At 60.3% G+C, this 20,009-nt stretch overlaps 2 protein-coding genes across 5 annotated transcripts; one reads left to right on the top strand and one right to left on the bottom strand.

Moving 5' to 3' along the window:
- Window positions 1–3,133: 3,133 nt before the first annotated feature.
- Window positions 3,134–4,552, top strand: TIGD3 (tigger transposable element derived 3; the record flags this gene model as incomplete). Its single annotated transcript, XM_084253642.1, has 1 exon — window positions 3,134–4,552. The coding sequence occupies one exon, from the start codon at window positions 3,134–3,136 to the stop codon at window positions 4,550–4,552; it is 1,419 nt and encodes a 472-aa protein (XP_084109768.1).
- A 7,760-nt stretch (window positions 4,553–12,312) lies between these two features.
- On the bottom strand, window positions 12,313–16,930 carry SLC25A45 (solute carrier family 25 member 45; the record flags this gene model as incomplete). 4 transcript variants are annotated; one of them, XM_084241379.1, is made up of 6 exons in its annotated part: window positions 12,313–12,581; window positions 12,715–12,973; window positions 14,866–15,051; window positions 15,343–15,414; window positions 15,632–15,675; window positions 16,543–16,930. In XM_084241379.1, the coding sequence occupies 6 exons, from the start codon at window positions 16,634–16,636 to the stop codon at window positions 12,313–12,315; spliced, it is 924 nt and encodes a 307-aa protein (XP_084097505.1). The 4 variants fall into 4 exon arrangements, with proteins under 4 accessions (XP_084097505.1, XP_084097506.1, XP_084097508.1 ...); XM_084241380.1 differs by having other exon boundaries at window positions 16,600–16,636; XM_084241382.1 differs by lacking the exon at window positions 14,866–15,051 and having other exon boundaries at window positions 16,600–16,636.
- Window positions 16,931–20,009: the final 3,079 nt, after the last annotated feature.

Below are 20,009 nucleotides of genomic sequence, written 5' to 3'. Positions count from 1 at the left end.
CTGATTCCTCAGTTTTCTGCCTGGTGACACTGACATTAAGTAGGGGGACAGCCTTGCCAGGACACCTGGAGTGGCCTTCCTCTTGGCCGTGGGCAGGCCCTGATTCACTGTTGCTTTGGAGTTGAGGTCTCTTTCTTTCTTTAGCTCCTGTACTCTGAACATTAGTACAAATAAACGTTTTTACACAGAGCCCTCTCTCTGGACTCCCTGTCCTGGTTTAAAAAGCCGCTTCTCAGCTTGCTTCCTGAGGAAGAAAAGGAAGGTGGTGTTTTGTTGAGGGGGTTGGGGACAGGGAGGTTGGTTTTGAAATACAGCTTTTCTCCCAAAATTTAACTTTTTTCGCTGAAACCCCAGTATGTGAAACATATAAAATCAGGTATTTTGTCAGGTTTAAGTTCTACGTAAATTCAAGTTACATCAGTTTCTTATTTTAAAGAAGAAAGTTTTGATTAATACATTTGGGTTAAATCAGCATCCTGTTTTGATGGGTTTGGAGAAAATCAGGCTGGACATGGATATAGGGCGCAAACCGTGGCCATGACCGCGCTTGAGTTCATAAACAAGTACTAATGACACCAGAAAGCTAATGACATCGCTGGTTGGTTTGAAAGCCTTTTGCTTGAGGAATGAATAGAGTAGCACCTCAGACTGCTCACCTGGTTTGCTTGCTTGTGTGCAGCTCCAGGGGCTGAGGGGCAGAGGGAGGTGCAGACTCTCCACAAAACCGTTCCCTTCCCTGCAGCCCCCACTGACTGCTGCCCTGTGCGCCTGGTGTACCTCGTTGGAGTGTGTTCTGCCTTTTTTTTTTTAAGATTATGCATACAAGAACTGGGGTACAGGCCAGAGGTGTGGGGGGTGAGCGGATTCACGGGAGACAGAGTGGGGAGCAGAACAGACTGAAATACACTGCTGAGGGGAACAGTGGGCAAGTCAGGAGAGGTCTGCTGTGCCGTGTGGGTAGCTCCCTGGTGGGGGATGAAACGTGCTGCAGTGGCTGTGGATAGCTTCATAGGTTACATCTTAACCCTTTGCACCACCAGGGAGGCCCTGTTCTGCGCTTCTTAAAACTTTTTTTTAGAGACTACTGTCCTTGGGGTTTTCCAGAAAGTCTGAAAGTCGGAGTTACCTGCTGGAATCTGTGGTCTGGGCTGTGACCAAGCAGGGTGCCCGGGCTGGGGGTTGCTGGGAACACCACCGTCCCTCTCCTCGTGTTAAACACAGAGAAAGGTCAGGAGCGGGGAGAATAAGGCTCCCTCCTTGGTGGCTGAGCAAGGGCCAGAGAAGAAACAGGAAAAACGAGGACACTAGCGGGCATAGGTGAGGGGGAATTGTGTGTGTGTGTGTTGGGGGGGGGGGCGTTGCAGGAGATGGGAACGGACTGAGGTTGGAAAAGAGGGTCCCCCAGAGGAGAAGGAAAGAGATGGGGACCCAGGCCTGTGGCCCAAGTGTTCCCGCGGGCGCGAGGGAGCGGCGGGGGGCGGGGGGGCCGAGCCTGGACAGGGGCGAGCAGGCGCGTTGGGGCGGTGCGGGCTGCAGGCTGTTTCTACAGCAAAGGGCAAGCCCAGGCAGGACCGAGGGGCCGACACCAGACTTTGAGTTTCGGAGCCTGAATCTTGCCAGTTGGTGCCAGAACCAGCAGAAGTTCGCCCTGGCCCCGGCGAGCTGCGCCTGGTGGACGCGGACTTGCGGCCAGCGCTGTCCAAGGTGGCGCCGTTCGTGCGGCCTAAACTTTGCGTCCGTTTCCTCATTTTCTTTGACCACGCCGTGAGGGGTATCGCCCTGCCTGGGGGGTGAGAGGCCGACGCCGCCCAGGCTCGTGGCCGGGGATCGCTGGGCCCGAGGTCGGCCCCGGGCCCAGGTCCGCAGCCGCCGGCCGCGCCGCGGGAACTCCGGCCGCCGGGCCCCGCCCCCGCCCCGGAGGCCCCGCCCCCGCCCCGGAGGCCCCGCCCCCGCCCCGGAGGCCCCGTCCTCGCGCCGGGCGAGGAACCGCCACTTCCTCGACGGCCAATGAGATTTAGCGGGGGCGGGACGGGCGCGGCGGAGGGCCAATCCGGCGGGGCCGGGGCGGGGCTGCGGCGGGTGGGAGCCCCGCGGTCGCCCCGCGGTCTTCCCAGCCGGGAGAGAGCCCGGCGCGGGCGGCGCGCTCGGGGCCCCGCTGTGCGCGCGCCCGCCCGCCGCCCGCCCGCCCGCGCGGCCCCTCCGCCCGCTCCGCCCTCCGAGTCGCGGCGCCCGTCCCTCCCCGGCGCTCCCGTCGCCGCCTGGACACGGCTCGGGCTCGGGCCAGGGCAGGGGCGGGAGCCGCGGGACGAGCGCCTGAGGTGGGTGCGGAGCGCGAGGCGGGAGGCGGGAGGCCCGGGGCGGCGGGCGCTGGAGCCGCCCCACCGACGACTCCGCGCCGAGCTGGGAGAGGCCGGCCGGGTTTCGGAGCCCGCGCCCGGCCCGCCGGGCCCCGCCGCTCGGCCCCAGCCCCGGTACCTGCCCAGGCCGGCGCCCTCCCCGCTGGGGCGCCCGCCCCCTCGCCGCCCGCGCCTCCTCACCCCTCGGGCCCTTTGTCGCCGGGGCACCTGCCCTCGGCCGAGCGCCCTCCCAGGCCCCCCAGAGCGGACCCTCGCCCAGCCTGAGCGCCTCCCACCCAGCGGCAAACCACATTCGCTCTTGGCCCCGATCTGGCCCTCTTTGTCGTCGGTGCACCTGTCACCCCAACTCTGTTCACCCACTGCTGGGGCCCCCAGTAGCATCTAAGTCGGCCCAGCTCCTCACTCCCAGCCCCCTGCTGGGATCCCTCCCCTCCCCCCATTATCCCCACACCTGCCCCCTAGCCCCCCACATCCATGTGCCTTTGTTGTCTGCAGCTGTGCCCTCCACTCCATCTTTCTCCCCCAGTGATGCCAAACCCCAGGCCAGACTCCCCTCTCCTCCTGACCCCGGAGTCCCCTCCCCAGCTCTGTTCTGGCTTTCCTGCCATGCCAGCCGCCCTGCCCACGCCACCCGGCCCTCTCACCTCCTCGCCAGTGGGCTCCCCTCGCCCTCCGCCCCGACATATTCTCTTCTCCCGGCTGGGCTCCTCTCCCGTGCCACCGGGCTGCATGCACCCCTCACGGTGTCCCCCTCCCGCAGGCGCTCTGGAGGAGCCATGGAGCTGAACAGCAAGAAGAAGCTGCACGCCCTCTCCCTGGCAGAGAAGATCCAGGTGCTGGAGCTCTTGGATGAGTCCAAGATGTCCCAGTCAGAGGTGGCGCGGCGCTTCCAGGTCTCGCAGCCTCAGATCTCACGCATCTGCAAGAACAAGGAGAAGCTGCTGGCCGACTGGTGCAGCGGCACCGCCAACCGGGAGCGCAAGCGCAAGCGGGAGTCCAAGTACAGCAGCATCGACGAGGCGCTGCTCTGCTGGTACCACGTGGCCCGGGCCAAGGCCTGGGACGTGACGGGGCCCATGCTGCTGCACAAGGCCAAGGAGCTGGCCGACATCATGGGCCAGGACTTCGTGCCCAGCATCGGCTGGCTGGTCCGCTGGAAACGCCGAAACAATGTGGGCTTTGGGGCCCGACATGTCCTGGTGCCTCCGTTCACCCCAGAGCCACCTCCGCCAGGCCCCACGCCCCAGGCCCAGCCACCCCTTTCCCTCAAAGATTTCTCCGCAGAGGACGTTTTCGGCTGTGCTGAAGTGCCCTTGCTGTATCGGGCAGTGCCCGGCGGCGGAGTAGGAGCGTGTGACCAAGTGCAGGTGCTGCTGTGTGCCAACAGCCAGGGCACAGAGAAGCGGCGGGTACTGGTTAGTGGGCTCCAGGCAGCCCCCAGATGCTTCTTTGGGGTCAGCAGTGAGGCTCTGCCCGCTTCCTACCACCCTGACCTGGGCATCCCCTGGGCAGAGTGGTTGGCACAGTTTGACCAGGACATGGGGCAGCAAGGCCGGCAGGTCGCCCTGCTGCTGGCTGCCCGTGAGGGGAAGGAGTTGGCAGGCCTGCCCGGGCTCTGCCATGTGAGGCTTCTGCCTCTGCCCGCCACCAGCACCACACCTGCCCTGCCCAGCTCCGTGGTCCGGGCCTTCAAGGCCCATTATCGGCACCGGCTGCTGGGCAAGCTGGCTGCCATCCAGAGCGAGAGGACTGGTACCTCGCTGGCCCGGGCAGGGGCAGGCATCACGATGCTGGACGCCCTGCACTTGGCGGCAGCGGCCTGGGCCAAGGTGCCCCCCCAGCTCATCCTCAGCAGCTTTGTTCAGGAAGGGCTGGCTCCCTGCCAGGCGCCCCTGTCCCTGGGCAAGGTCACGGAGATGCCCCCAGTCCCCAGTGGGCTGAGCCACGAGGAGTTTCGCCGCTTTGTGGACCTGGAGGGTGAGGATCCTGGGCTTGGAGTGTGCAAAGAGGAGCTGGGCACGGAGGACGAGGGAGGGGGCGGAGAGGACGGTTTCGAACCCCTGCCCACCAAAGCTGATGCCCTGCTGGCCCTGGGCACGCTGAGGAGGTGGTTCGAGTGCAATGGCACCTCCCCCGAGCTATTTGAAAAATTCTACGCGTGTGAGGAGGAGGTGGAGCGGCTGTGCTGCCTGTGAGGGGCCCTTGCTGCCCGCCCTCCCCTTCTGTTTCCCATGGAAACGCCCTCAGACGGCTGCGTGGGGGCTGGTCTCTTTCCCGTGGAAATGGAGCTTCTATGGAAGGTGCAGAAGAGAGACAAGCTGGGGGACCAAGCGTGCGCTCTGAGCGGAAGTGGGCCAGACCCCAGGAGGAAGGTCTAAAGACGGGGCGCTGGGGGAGCTGGGCTGCCCGGTGGCTTCTGAACCTCTAGGGAGGCCACGACTTGGGTGGGGGGACTTCGGGCTTTGCAGTCAGGCCAACCCCTGAATTCTGTGTTAAGAACACTTCTGCTTCTGGAAATAAAGTTTTCAAATTCCAAAAGAGCTGGGGTGTTATTTAAGAGGCCAAGGTAGGAACTTCCAACACCAGTTTTTAAAATCGACAGCTAAGGGTTGCTGCCGCTGTCTGTGGCTGACTGGCCGAGAGCCTCCTCTTCCAGAATCCCCAGGGAATGGGGACCCCCTGGTGGACTCACAGATCCCAAGTGTTGCCCAGGACATTTCTGCTGCTGTGACCAATTCGCTCTGGGACAGCAGGCCCAGGAAGAGGGGGCCAGCTAGGGACCTCCTTGGGAAGCAGAAAGGGCCCAGAACTCAGACTAGGTGTTCACGCAGTCTGTCATTTCCTGACAATGTTATGACATCTCTTCAGCCGGGCTCCCTGTGTGATGAGGTGGCAAAGATGGGGCCCCTGCTGACAGGACTTGAGGACAGGGTGGCGTGTGATTAAGGAGGTCAGCAAGGCACACGCTGTGGCCTGTCAAGCCCAGGAGACTCCTGGCGGAGGTGAGCTGCGACAGACAGCGGAGCAGAGGCCAGGGACAGAGGCCAGCTCGGAGCACGGCAGGGGGAGGTGAACACAAGGCCCAGGGAGCAGAAGGGGCCTTTAGCCCAGCAAGCTGGGTGGTAGGTGCCCCGAAGTGTTTCATCTGGGTTGGGGGACACGTCATGTAGGGCTTCTAGAATAACTGAGGTGAGTCGAAGTTGGGAGACCTGGCGGTGGAGAGGCTGAGGATGTGGCTGATGACAAGACCTGAGGCCGAGCCTGGGGCAGGACGGAGAGGACGATGTCACTGAGAGGACACGGCCTGGGGAAGCGACACGGACTCCTGGCCCGAATCCCACGTGTGGCCTTTCCAGCAAGTGGGGAGGTGTGTGTGTGCGTGTGCAGGCGTGTGCATGAGTGTGTACTGTCATGGACTCTGTGCGAGGAGCCCCAGCGTGCACCTCTGCCTCCAGGACCGCAGCTCAGGCGCTTCCCGGCTGCCTCAGCCAAGACCTACTGGTCAGGGATAGTGCCTGGGCCATGCTTCCGTGCTGACAAGCACCTTTCACTTGGAGTCCTTCTCCCTCACCGCCCCCTCCTGCGCGAGAAGAGGTAGGAGGCGTTTATTCAGGGTTCCTGACATGGGATCCCCTTCTAAATGGGATCGTGGGGAGGTGGCACCCCTACTTGCTCCCCCTCTGATCCCTCAATAGCTGGCAGCTGGACAAGGAGATGCGGTAGACAGTTCTGCCTACCTAAGGCCCGCCTCAGGCCCCAAATCACTTAACCTTTCCTCACAGAGTCCGTTTTCCCTTCTCCGTGTTCATGTAGAGTTATTTTTCTGAAATCATTCCATTTCTGACATGGGGTGTCCCATGTCAGAAGCCGGGGGCCTCCCCTGGTGGCGCAGGCAGTTGAGCGCCGCACTGTGAAGCATCTGCAGTGCCGGTTCCATCCCGGCCGGCCGGCAAGGGTCCCACATGGCGCGGCAGACCTCTCCTGTCTCGCCCGCTGCTCCCCTCAGCAGTGTATTTCATCAGTCTGCCTGTTCTGCTCCCCACTCTGTCTCTGGTGAATCCTCTCACCCACCCCCCAACACATACACCTCCGGCCTGTACCCCAGCTCTTGTATGCAAAAATAAATAAGTATTTAAAAATAAAATAAAATTGTAATTCTAGTTGGACATCTAGATTCTAATCTTTAATTCTAGAAGGACATCAGGAAAGGTGTGGAGCAAAGATGGTGGCCAGAAACCAAGTCAGGAAGCTCCTCGTGGATGGGACCCGAGGTGAGGGAACAAGAGGAAGCCGAGAGGGCCCTCCTCTTCCAACAGACCCGCGCTTTTGTCAAGATAGTGCTCGGGGCTTTGCAGGTGTAAGAGGGAGGGACAGAGAAATTACGAGCATAATTTCAGTTTATTTACAAGCCTGAAACGGACACCCCTATGATCAGAAGGCATGCCAGAGCCCAGGGCAGCAGAGACGAAGGAGACACAGCCCCAGCTCCAGAGTGCCTGGCCGGCAAGAGGGACAAACAGGAAGTGGCTGAGTACAGGCAGATCAGGAGGATTAAAGATATGAATATTTAGGGGCCTCCTTGGTGGCGCAAGGGGTTAAGACATAACCTAGATGGGCCTCCCCTGGTGGCGCAGCGGTTGCGTGCTGGGCTACGAAGCTGCCCACAGCCTCTGCAGCGCCGGTTCGATCCCCGGCCACTGGCGAGGGTCCCACATGGCACAACAGACCTCTCCTACCGCCCACTGCACCCCTCAGCAGTGTATTTCATCAGTCTGCAGTTCTGTGCTTCTGACTGTACCCAGTGTTTGTATAAATAAATAAATAAATCTTTAAAAAAAAAAAAAGAGATAACCTAGAAGCAGACCTCTTCTGTCTCCCTGCTCCTCCCCTCAGCAGTGTATTTCAGTAGATCCGCCTGTTCTGCTCCCCACTCTGTCTCTGGTGAATCCTCTCACCCCCCACACCTCTGGCCTGTACCCCAGTTCTTATATGCATAGATAAATAAATCATAAAAAAAAAGAAATGAATATTTATAAAATGTTTTCTACTTGCCAGGCACTATTGTAAGCACTACACACGTGCTAGATGTCACCGTCCTCATCACCAGGCTTGAGAAGAAGCACTGGGTGAAGGGAGCCCCAGAGCAGAAAGGTTTGGCAGCACCGACAGACTGTGCCCGCACTGCAACCCGAGTGGCTTCTTCCCACCTGCCTCTTGTTCTCTTCAGCCATGAGGGTTCTCTTGGCTTTTCTCCCCCAAAATATACATAATCATTCTTTTTTTTTTTTAAAGATTTATTTATTTTATTTATACAAGCACTGGGTACAGTCAGAAGCGCAGGAGGGTGAGAGAATTCACCAGAGCCAGAGCGGGGAGCAGAGCAGGCAGAAGGACCGAAGGACACTGCTGAGGGGAGCAGCGGGCGGCAGGAGACGTCTGCGCGCCATGTGGGACCCTTGCTGGTGGCCGGGCATCGAACCGGCACTGCAGAGGCTGCAGGCAGCTTCGCAGCCCAGGGCTCAACCACTGCACCACCAGGGAAAGCCCCACATAATCATTCTTATACTATTTCTTCTCTTTCGTTTTTTTCTCTATATTTAAATATTTAATGCCTGATTATTCTACATTCTATCTGATAAATGTAACATTTGAAATCCTTGGAGAGAGAAATCTGTTGCTTTTGTTTCTACTCATGCTTTGACTCATAGTGGCTTTTTTTTTTTTCATAGTGGCTTTTATCCTTATAAATGTAAGGTGATATAAATGATATAAATGTATATATGAAATTATACATATATTTATTAAAATATTTTATTTTTATTTATTTATGCATACATAAATGGGGTGGGGTGGGGTGTAGGCCAGAGGTGCTAGGGGGCGTGAGAGGATTCACCAGAGACAGAGTGGGGAGCAGAACACGCAGACTGACAGAAATTCACTGCTGAGGGGAGCAGCGGGGAGACAGGAGAGGTCTGCTGTGCCGTGTGGGTTTCTCCCTGGCCGGGGATCGAAATCGTGCTGCAGTGGCTGGAGATAGCTTGATAGCTCTGAGACTTAACCCCTGTGCCACCAGGGAGGCCCAAAATGTATGTGTGTGTGTGTGTGTGTGTGTGTGTGTGTGTGTATATATATATTTTTTTTTAATTGGGTGGCAGGAGAGGTCTGCGTGCCATGTGGGACCCTCGCCAGCAGCCGGGGATCAAACTGGCGCTGCAGAGGCTGCGGGCATCTTCGCAGCCCAGCGCTCAACCGCTGTGCCACCGGGGAGGTCCAAAATGTATATGTTTTTAAATTGCACTTAAATTCTGAAAAATCTGAAGCTCCTGACTTAGGGAGCTGGTCCTTAGGAAAAGTGTAGTTACTCCAATAAGGCACGAGGGGGCGCTACTACCTTGGTGGCTAATTGCTCCCAGGCAGGCGTCCAGACCTGAAGGGACTGAGGTGGGCAGGCCTCTGGCTGGTGGTTCAGAGGGCAGCCAGGTCTTATTCTTGTTTTTTTCCACTGCAAGGGAGAAAGGCAAGTTTCTTCAGAGGCCCTGGTTTTGGTGGGTGGAGGTTTCCTGGTTTATCCTCTGAGGTAGCCCCTTCCAGGACCTGCTCCCCCTCACGGCCGGGGGCCACACCGTCCATCTTCTGCCCTGTGGGTCTTTACTGCCCAAGGTCACATGTCACTGTCTAAACCCCCTCCCCAACAGGGCCGCCCCCATCCCAATACCCTGGCTTATTCTCACTCTTTGTTTTGAAGGGATTCTTGGGAAGTGCGCTTGCTTCCTGCAAAGTTCGTGATGATTTTTTTTTTTAGAGAGTTGAAGAGACTTTACTTTTATTCCCTTCATTTTAAGCCAATCACAGTGATTGGGGGGGTGGGGCAGAAGGACGGCAGGTGGCCCCTCATTGGGAGTGGGCCAGATGGCCCCAGGAGACAGGGGAAGGGCAGGCCTGGCTGGGGCAGCTGGATGAGCAGCGCCCCAGCCTCCCACCCCTACCTGGCCAGCAGGGAGGTGATGTCCCGAGAGCTGGGAGGTGACATCCTCTGGCCTCCAGCTTGCACAACTCCGCCAGGCCGGCGCCTGCAGTGGCCAGCAAGTTGGCCATCAGCTGTGCGGCTTTGGAGTTGCCCTCGGCAGGGATGTCGGCTGCCTTCCGCGGTGGCTTGGCCTTTCCACCACAGATCTGCCTCCTGCGGAGCCACCCGTTGGACTCCTTCCTGAAGGTCAGACGTGTCGGGGACACATTATCTGGGATGAGCCCCAAGGTGGCTGCTGGCCCCAGGGGTCATCGCTCGCCTGCCTGGAGACCGGCTCTCTCTGTGTGATGAGTTCTCCAGCATCAAAGTGAGCCTCTGGCGGCCTGAGGATTTCCGTGGTGGCGGGTGGGGGGACATCCTTGCCATGGGCCTCTCCGACGCTGGTGAGGATGCGGGAACCGCCCAGCAAGGACGACCAGGCAAGGCCGATGTTCCAGAAGGCTTAGCTGCCAGTGGTGCTGGGCAAGTCACGGCAGAGAGAACTGGGTTTTGTACCCAAGGGATGAGAAAGCGAGTGCCTTCCCCACCACGATGTCCTGCACGCCATGAACCCGTCAAAGATGACCCCTCTGTGCCCAGCGTCTGCCTCACCCACAGCAGAATTCACCAGGCCTCCCAGCAGCAAATGCCAAGCCGGCTCGCCAGGGACTCAAGAGCCCTGGCAGCTGCAGTGCCTGTGGCTGGGCCCACTCACGCCTGCGCCGCTCTGGCCGCCACCGCCACGGCTTTAAACTCGTTTGTTATCACGGATCTGGAGTCTAGGTGCTTGCTAGAGGGCGCCAACCCGCCAGAGATCACGTGAGGAAAAGCAGGTTTTTTTCCTTTTATTTATTTGTTCATTTGTTCAAAACTGTTTACTGAGCAGCTCCGTGTGTCAGCCAGAGTGCGGACGACAGCTCGACAGGCGGGTGTCTGCTCACGAGCTCACCGTCTCGAGGAACGAGTCCCACAGGCGACATCGCTTAGCAACGCGCGTCTGGTGGTGAGTGCCCCCCCCCACCGCACCCACATGGTGGGGCCCACTGGGACCACTGTCAGCTCTGAGGTCTGTCATTGACTGAAACATCATTAAACCATGCTTGGCTGTAACCACAGCGTCACACGAACGAGAGCGTGTGTGTGAGGAAGCGTATGAGAGGGCGAGACACAAATGCACAGGCCAGTGGTTCTCAAGCTGTGGCCTGACCAGCAGCTGAGAACTCAGTGATCACACATTTCTGGGTGTGCCCCAAACCTACCAAATCAGAAACGCTGGGGGTGAGACCAGAATCTGTATTTTATAAGCCCTCCAGGTCCTCAGAGTCAGCATAAGCAATCCGACCTAGACAGAGGACTGAGGAGCTCCCCTCTGAACTGAGGGCTGGAGGATGAACAGGAGGCGCACAGGCAGCGAGAACAGCAGGTGCAAATGTCCTGTGGTGGGAGGAAACCGATTTAAGAACCTGGAGAAGCTGAATATCTGAAGGCCGTGGGGGCTGTGGCAGGAGTCCTGATTCCTAAGAATAAGGAGAAGTAACTGAGCAGCATCTGAAAAAACGGAGTGACTTTTCCAGATTCGGGTCAGGACCAGGGCTATGGTGTAAAGACTAGAAAGGAAGAAATGAGCCCTGGAAAACCTCAGAAGCAGGGCTAACAGGAGTTGGGGTCTCCTTTGATATGGGAGGAGTCTAGAGGGAGCACTGCTCTGAGGAGCCTGCAAGAGTAGGCTGGGGCCACCCAGCATCTTTGGGGGTGCCCAGTGTCCTGGGGGGCTCCCAGTGTCCTTGGGATGCTCTAGAATGGTGACGACAGTTGACAGCGTGGGCCTGCACTCAGTGGTCTGCCTGGAGCGAGTCACAGACCTCACCGCTGTGACAAGGCCACGGGTGGTTATGAGGGCACCTCCGATAAGCAGCAGGCATTCCAGCCGCGGGTCGCCGGGAGGCGGGCCCAGGCCAGACCAGGGCGTGAGCTGCACAAACTGCTCAGCTTTATTGTCAAGGAAAACGCTCTGAGCCAGCTTTTAATCCCCACTTAGCACTTAGCGATGGAGATGGATAAACAAAAGAGGTGCCTTCGTTGGAAGGGGGCAAACAGAAGCCCTGGCTCCGGCCCCACTCACAGAGACGCCCTCAGAGGGGCCGGACACAAGGGCCTCTTAGTAGAGGCAGGGGCACCGGGAAAGCAGGTGCGGCCTCAGGAGCAGGGGAGAGGTCGGGGTGAAGGAGCATCTCCGCCCAGCCTGGCTGCTCTGAGCCTCCACTGCGAGGAGACCCCTCACCTCAAGGAGACGAGAAAATGGACAAGGACGAGAAAGCCCCGCAGTCAGTCTGTGGCAGAGGTGGGGTGAGTCGAGGAGGGAGCCAGTGCTCGGTCAGGGGATGATGGTGCCCGTGGCGGCTGCCTCGCGGGGCCTGCTCGGGGCGCTAGGCCTTCCGGGCTGGCGCTGAGAGCACGGCTGGGCTGAGGGGGCCACCCCTGGAGTGGGGGAAAGCTAGTGGGGCGGCAGGAGAGCCCATGTGGTGAAGGAGCTGGGACCTCCCCGGCAGGGCCGTGCAGAGGCAGGAGGGAGAAGGCTCTGCCGGGCCTGCAGGGAAGTCTGAAAGGAGGTGAGTGGGAGGCGGCGAGGACACGTCCCTGGAATCCACGGGCCGCTGTATCGTGGCAGAGCGGAGGGTGGGGCTTGCCGAGGGGTGAAGTCACAGGGCAGAGGGGAGACGGAATGTCACCAGCACCATTTTCACAAGGCCGTCAAGGCGGGTGTTGCTGGCCAGCGGAGACCAGCCTGGGATTCTGGGCAGAGTCCAGGCCCCAGGCGCCTGCTCTCCAGCCCTGTCTGCATGGCTGGAGGTGGCCTGCGGAGACTGAGCCTCTTACATCGGGAGCAGAGTCACAAGCTGCCACTTGGCGCGGGGCCTGGGGCGCGGCAGCGGTGGTCTCGCGGGAGGCTCAGCCCCAGGCGTGCAGCAGGTACTCGTAGCTGAGGAAGGTGACGGCGTTGACCGGGAAGGCCCGGGCGCTGTTGATGACGAGCCCCCGGAAGAAGACGCCCAGCCCCTCCTGCCGGGCACTGCTCACCACGCAGTCCAGCAGCCCGCGGTAGGCCCTCTGCTTCAGCCCGTCCATCTGCATCCGGGACTTGATCACGTCCAGGGGGGTGGCCGTGACCCAGGAGGTGATGCCGGCAAAGCCGCCTGCCACCAGCACCGTGGCTGAGCCTGGGAGGAAGAGGCCAGGGCAGGGTCAGACCGAGGGACAAAGCACCCGCCTCACCCCTGGCCTCCCCCTCAGCCTGCACTGCCCAGCCGGCACCCCGGCACCTCTCTGTGCCCCCTCGCCTACTTCACTTACTGGGATTCTGGCCTTCCGGTGTGTATTCGCGACACAGCCATTCATAGGTGAGGAAGTAGATCCCCAGGGTGGGGGTGTCCCTCAGCGTTAGGGCCCAGGCTCCTCGAAACAGCCCCCGGGGCCCCTCCTCCTGGAAGATGGAGGCCGCGCAGTGCACAGGCCCCCGGTACCGGGGCTGAGGGCCTCCCGGCTGTGCCCTCGGCTCTGTCTGGTTTTGTAGGCGGACTTTGATGAGGTCAAAAGGGGCCAAGAAATAGGCCTGCGAGGAAGGAAGCGAGACGGCGCTGGTGGGGCTCTGGTCTGGAGCCGTCTGCCATTTTGAAGAGAGGGAGGGGGGGCAGAGTGTCGTGGCCCCCCCAGGCCTCGGGCTCGCAGTCTCTGGCCTCCCGAGCAGCCGGCCCCTCGGGGAACACTCTGCCCTGCTCCCGCAGTGGGCCCGCCAGCAGCAGGCACGGGCCAGCTGGGTTGTTGTTCTAGGAGTGGGTCCGTCTCCACGTCTCCAGCCCCCCGAGAGCCAGGGACAGACCCTGGAGACAGGGGCTCTGAAGAAAGTCTTCAGCCTCCTGCAGCCCCCGCTCTTCTGCCCCGACAGAGGCCACAAGCGAGCCCAGGTGCCAAGGTGGTGGCGGGCGGGACTCTCATCACCTGGCCGAGGAAGGTGGGTTGCAGATTTGGGGTGGCATTCATGTTGGGGGGTATTGGGGGGGTGGTCAGGTGGGTCAAGGGCCAGCAAGCAATTCAATGTCGGCTGTTAAAGTTGAGATGAGATTGCAAGTCTGAGTGGACATTAGCACCTCACTTGGGGGCTAGTGTGTTTTGGGGTGTCCGTTCTGGGAAGTGGCTAAACCAGAGGAGTCTGGGGGAGGCTCCAGCCACCTTTGGAGGCCAAGCCTTCCTCTCCCCCTGGTGGAAAAGCAATGTCTGGGGGTCCTCCCTGTGAGGTGGACCCATTGTCACCACAGAGCTTGAGGACAGGGCCAGGGGCTGCACTCCTGAGCCCGGGCTCCTGGGGGCCCAGGAAATGGCTGGGCCAAAGGCCAGCACGTGGGTGGGTGCCCATGGCAGTGGGAACACCAGACACCCTGCACCACTGAGAGGTCAGCCCAGCAGAGTCAAAAGCAACTTTTGTGCAAAGAGCTTGAAGTGGCTGAGGCGGTGGGCCTGACCAGGCCTAACTCAGGCCGCTCGGCCTGGGGTCACAGGTGTCATCCTTATTTTTGAGGAGTAGCAGGTCTCTGGGCTTGGGAAGTACCTGCACCCCACTCAGGGAGGGGCAGAAGAGCCAGGACATTTGAGAGACCCATAAATCATTAATTCCCTGGAGGCAGCTGCCTGCCTTTGCCCTTTGCCCTTGCTCTCTGCCCCGATGTGTGTCAGGAGTATCAGGCAGGCACCAAACAGAGGAGCCAGGCTGGGGCGTGGAAGGGGCCGGGCATGGGCCCCGCACCTCTGTGTGCTCAGCCCCTGCACAGCTGGGGTTCCCTCTGGTACCTGGAGGCTCCCTGTCCCCCACTGCACCCCTCCAAAGCCCAGGCAATGAAGTGCTGAGGAAAAAGACCCGAAGCAAATCATGAGAGTCACTTAATGATTCATAATCTGGCTGCTTCTGTGGGCTCTGTGGACTGGGGTGAGCTGCGGGAAGAGCGGCCGGGCTGCAACCTGAGAGAGCCAGGACCACGGCAACACCCGGGTACTGGGTGCCGGCTCTGTGGACGCTGCAGGCCCTCGGGGAGAAGGTCCCGTGCAGAGGGGTCTTCCCACAGCTCAGGGCTAGTGTGGCCCCTGAACCAGGGCGAGCCCCAGCAGCCTGGTGGGGCACCGACCTCCTCCCTGCAGGGTCCTCATGGTCCCTTCCTCCCCTGAGCTGAGCTCGCTCAGCCTTTTGTCCCCTCTGCTCTCCATGACCCTCCCCTGTGGCTTCCACGCCTGAAAGACCGAGCCCCCTGGGCCAGGGTCCTTCAGCAGCCAGGAGCCGGCTGCGTCCCCTACACCGACTCCTGTCCTGCTCCAGCCAGCCTGTGTTCTGGAGCCGTGTGTGCGCGCGCATGCGTGCCTGCGTGGGTGCGTGGGTGCCTGCGTGCCTGCATGCATGTGAGCATGTGTGAGCGCGAGCTCTCACACGTTGCTCTGACCCGCAGGAGCCCCTCTGACCTGCACGAACCCCCCGGTGCAGCCGGCTATGAAGACGTCTGTGTAGCTGGGCGGCTGGGCTCGCCGTTCCTGGTGGGAGGTGGCCGTGAGGGCCAGCAGCGAGTTGCTGTAGACCCCAAACAGGACGGAGTTGACCACGGCTATGCTCGCAATGGGGAAGCTCATTCCCTTGAAGAAACCCAGGACCTGCAGAGAGACCCCTAGAGTGGGTGGGGATGAGGGAGGCTCCCCTTTGTGCTTTCACCCCTGGCCAGGCCTCCTCTGGTGGCAAACATCCCGCTGACCGCAGGGAGGTGGAGGCGAGTGAGGATGGGGACGGCCTCCGTTCCACCCCCAGGCCCTGTGCTGTGTGCCAGCCGCAAGGCCCCACGCCTGGGTCTGCTTTTCTCCAGGGGCAAAGCCCTAGGGAGGGGGGAAGCAAGCTGGCCCCGACTGCCCCAAGTGCCCCAAATGCCAAAGCAGCAGGCCTGGACCCACCGACTCATGGCGGTAAGTCTTGATCATGCAGTCCGCTATGCCCCGGTATGTGTTCTGGGTCTGCAGCCGCACCTGGAGGGAGGATGGAGCAGGTGTGCAGTGGGGCTCAGCTCCAGACCAGCCCGCCCCGCCACCCCACCGCCCCTCTGCCCCTCTGCCCCTCTGAGCAGCTGGCAGCAGGACAGGAGAGGACGGCGAGAGCCTGGTCGGCCAGGCCCTGAGCGCAGGGCGTCCTGACAGATGGCTCATGTGGCATCGGTCTCTCCTGAACAGCCCCCCCTAGACTCACCTTGACAGTGTCAAAAGGGTGTCCCAGGACCAAGCCCAGAGCTCCTGTGGTGACAAAAAGACGCTATGAGCAAGCGCTCTGGCGCCAGGCCAGGGGAGCAAGTCTGCGCCGAGAGGAAAGAGGGTTCAGGCAGAAGGACGGTGCCGGGACCCTCTCAGACCCCTGTGGTCCCCCCTCCAAGGAAACGGCCGTGGCCCCCACCAGGGGCCGGGCTGAGAGGACGCAGGAACACGGCGACTAGGCGAGGATGCACAGGCAGAGGGAAGAGCCAACCGCGCCGGCCCAAGCGACCATGCTGGGAGCCGCCTGCGCGTCGTGCTGGCTGATCTGACCGTGGGACTCTGGGACGAGTTTCTACAGCTCCTGCCTCCCTGCCAACTTCACTCCTTCCTCCAACTCACACCGCGTCCAGTGCGGGGGCCTGGTCCCTGGGCGCCCCGGCGCTGCAGGCTCAGTCCTTGGGGGAGTCTTGCTGGTACCGGGGAGGAGGGCCTGGCCCAGCCCTCCCCCACTTCCTGGTCTTGCCTGCATAGCAGAGGCTGGTTCTGAAGCTTTGGGTGATGTCACATCCCCAGGAGGCCGGTTTGGAATGTCCCTCTTTCTCCTAAGAGAAATGTCACCCAGGAGCCCGGATGGACGCACGGTCCACTGCCAGGTAGGGCAGAGTCCCATGGGGGCAGGCAGGGCCGCAGGTGAGTTCAAAGGCCTAGTCCCTTACTGAGCCCCAGGGGGCCAAGAGAGGGGCTCTGGCGGGCTCCCCTTGGCTCCTTCTCAGCAGGTGTCGAGCAGCCTGGCCTCCCCGCTGCGGCTTCCTCCCCTCTCCCAGGCAACTCCTAAGAGGCTCCGGGACAGCTGGCCCCCAACCTCCAGGGAAACCAGGACTTTGGTCTCCACTCCCCTGTGTCCCCCACCTTCCCGGAAGTGACCCCCGCAGGAGGTGAGGTGACAAAGGAAGAGCAGTATCTCACCGGAGATCCAGCCGGCCACAAACTCCTCCACCGGCATTGTCCACAAGGCGGAACTGGTGGCTGGAGCAGAGGAGCTGCTGCTGAAAGCGAAATTCCACCTCTCCCTCCCCCGTCCTCCGGCCTGATAACCTCCCACTAATGTTTAACCCTGGGGGTAGGGTGAGCTGTGGCCCAGTGCCCAGGCCTCACCAGGAGAGGGGAGCCAGTCCAGTCCCGGCCTGGGGGCTGGCGGAGGTGCGCGCTGGGAGCGCTCAGGGGCAGCCTTGCAGCGGCGGGACAGCCAGGCTGGGGCAGTGCTGGGGTCCCAGGGGCTGCAAAGGCCTAAGGAGCCCGCTGGAGTAAGACCCTGGCCACCCTCCCATGCATCCCCACAGCCCTGAGCCATGGGCTGCTGCCGGCCAACCCCCCCCCCACCAACCAGGCCAGGCAGCCAGGCTGCAAAGACAGAATGTGGCCACTAGGGGGCAGGCCCTGCCAGGTGTGGCCTGGGTTTTGGGGAACCCCAGGAGCCAGCCTGGTGGGCCCCACCCAGAGAGTGAGTCATGGGGCCTGGAGCTGTTCTCCCAGAGTTGTTTATGACTCCCCAAATCTGCTGGTGAGTCATGAACAACCTCCATCAGCCTCAGGGGGAAGGCTGAGCCTCTTTCCCAGGGGAAAGTAGGGGATGTTGAGCTGTAAAAGGGTGGCGTGTGGCTCTGTTTGGGGTGACCAGGTTACAGCTACCTGTTTCTCTTTGGAGGACAGGGGTGGGGGATCGAGAAGAGAGGGGTCTCCTTCAGGGCACAGAGATGCTCGGCTCAGCTTTTTGCCCATAGAACTCTGCCAAGGTCCCCAAAGCGGCGCCAACCCTGGGGTCACCACCGTTCCAGGAGGAAACTGCTTCAAGGTTACTGGCAAAACAGATTCCATTTCCCAGCCCGCCTCCCTCCTCCCCTCCGCGCCTGGGCTAAAGCCACCGTCCCCTCCACTTGGATTCCTGCGCCTGACAGGCCTCCCTGCCTCCTCCTGGCCCCCTCCCACGTCTGTCCAGGCAACAGCCAGAAAGCTGCAGCTGAAATCTAACCCAACCCACCCCTCTCCTCTGCACCCTGCAGAGACCCCTTTCAGCTCAGCCCAAACCAAAGCTCCAGATTCTAGAAGACTCCCCAGGTCGCTCCTGCTCCTCTGACCTCAGCTACCCTCCTCCTTCTCACTTTACTTCCTCTTACACTGACTGTTCCTCTTCCTATGGCCTCCTCCTGCCAGAGCTCAGATGTCACCTCCACAAGGAGGACCACCGGGATTGTCTCATTCATATTGCCATTTGCCCCCCCCCCCCCCCCCCCCCCGCCCAGCATCCCTGATGCCTCTGTCTGTCCCTCGCTCTCCCATTGCATTCATCAGCTTCTGACACGGTGTTGTTGACTTGTCTGTCTGACAGAGCAGGATGTCTGGCTGCTTTGCTCACTGCTCACTGATGCTATCTCAAGGCGTAGAGTGGTGTGTGATGCAGTAGGCAATCAATATTTATTAAAAAACAAATGAATAATCAAGACAGGGAGTAGCACCCACGGGCATTCCTGCAACCAGCCCTGGTTGGCTCCCGGGCCCAAAAGAACAGCAAGACCTGACTGTCCCCACTCTGCCCTTCCAGGCCACCCTGCAGCTCTTGTGTCCCCGCAGAGGCTGAGCCGGTGCTGTGCGCCCTGCTCCTCTCCTGCAGAACCCACCCAACACTTTCCCACCCAGGACAGGGATGAGGAAGCAGCATTTCCTCTCTGACCTCCTCTCTGGAGCTGCCCCAGAGACCGTTGCCAAGTGCTGCCAACATGGATAGAGGCCAATACCACGACCCCAGCCCAGGTTTTTTTGTTTTTTAAAAAAATATTTATTTATTTATTTATACAAGCACTGGGTACAGTCAGAAGTGCGGGAGGGTGAGAGAATTCACCAGAGCCAGGCGGGAGCAGAGCAGGTAGAAGGACCGAAGTACACTGCTGAGGGGAGCAGCGGGAGGCAGGAGAGGTCTGCGCACCATGTGGGACCCTCCTCCGGTGGCCGGGGAGCAGCCGGGGATCGAACTGGCACCGTGGAGACTTCGGGCAGCTTTGCAACGCAGCACTCAACTGCTGTGCCACCGGGGAGGCCCCCAGCCCAGGTTTTGAGAAAAGAAAGAAGCTTTATTGTAAACTGTTTGGCAAAGAGGCAGGAGGTAAACGCAAATCCGCCTCCCTGGCTAAGAAAGGGAGCGAGGTTGTACAGGTTTGGGGGACCAGGACTCCTTTGGAGAACAAAGGAGCTACAGCTTAGTGGCTCAGGAGGGGGCTAAAGACAAAGAAAGGGATGCGGTGGCTCAACAGGAGATAAGGAGGCTTTTCCTCAGGTCACTGGAGCTGCGCCTTCTGTGGGTGAGCCCTGGCCTCCGGGTAGCTCCCCCTCTATGTTTGCAGCTCCCTGGCTCCAGCTGGCTCGGAGCTCAGCTCAAGGTTGGTCCTTGCCCAGACTGGGTTGTCTGCAGATAAACTGCAGCTGTGGGTACAGCCTCGAGCAGAACGTCAGATTAAACATTTTTCTCTTGTGCTCTGGAGCCTGTGAGCCCTTTAACCGTTAGCCTCTGTCACCAGCCCTTCCCAAGCATTGGCCTCGCGGGGGACTTGGTTCATTCTCTCCTGAGTGACATTGGGTGAGTCCTTTTGTGCCCCCTGGGGTGCTGTATTGCTTGCAAAAGTGAGGGACAGCCAGTTGGCTTAAAGGCCTCACTTCAGAAGGGGACCTACTCTCTTTTCCAAGCCACTGAACCCCTCCTCTAGTTTAGAGGAGACCCATTATCACCCCCGTGGTGCCTCACGGAGGGAAGGGCAGCCCCGGCTAGGTTTTCTCCAGTGCTCCTGAGAACTCTCCAGGGTTAACTCTCTGCCTGGCACAGCCGAGCTCCACACTCTCTAGCTACACCTCCAAACTGTCCTCACTGCCTGTCAGACCCGCCACCCCGTCCCCCACCAGGGGCCACCCGCCTTTCTGGCGTCACCTGCTGAGCTCTGAGCGCCCAGTGTTCTGACCATGCTCGGTGGATCCTGCTACCTGCAATGCCTCCCTCTGGCCCCGTTTCAGCCCTTAGGGTCCCTGCCAGCAGCCCTCCCGCTGGCCCAGGTTCCAGGCTCCTCACAAAGTGGAGCTCTACCACGCGCCCTGAGCGTGTCAGAAGGGTTGAAGCCGTATAAAGGAAAGCGGTGAGCATGCCAGCTATTATTCTCGTTCCCTCTTCAAGCCGTGAGGTCCATGGGGTACACGAGGAGACACAGTAGGTGCTCAGGAAGTGAGGGCCCTTCTCTTCCTGCTTGTGGCATTTTCTAAAGGCAATTCTGCTGTCGGATGCTGTAACCCTGCCTTCCTCCTGTGCTCCTTTCTTCTCCCCTCTCCCACCACTTCCC

The sequence above is a fragment of the Talpa europaea genome, assembly GCF_964194135.1.
Source record: "Talpa europaea genome assembly, chromosome: 1".
Lineage (NCBI taxonomy): Eukaryota > Metazoa > Chordata > Mammalia > Eulipotyphla > Talpidae > Talpa > Talpa europaea.
Note: the sequence above shows the minus strand (reverse complement) of the source record. Positions and strands in the feature narration are given on the sequence as shown.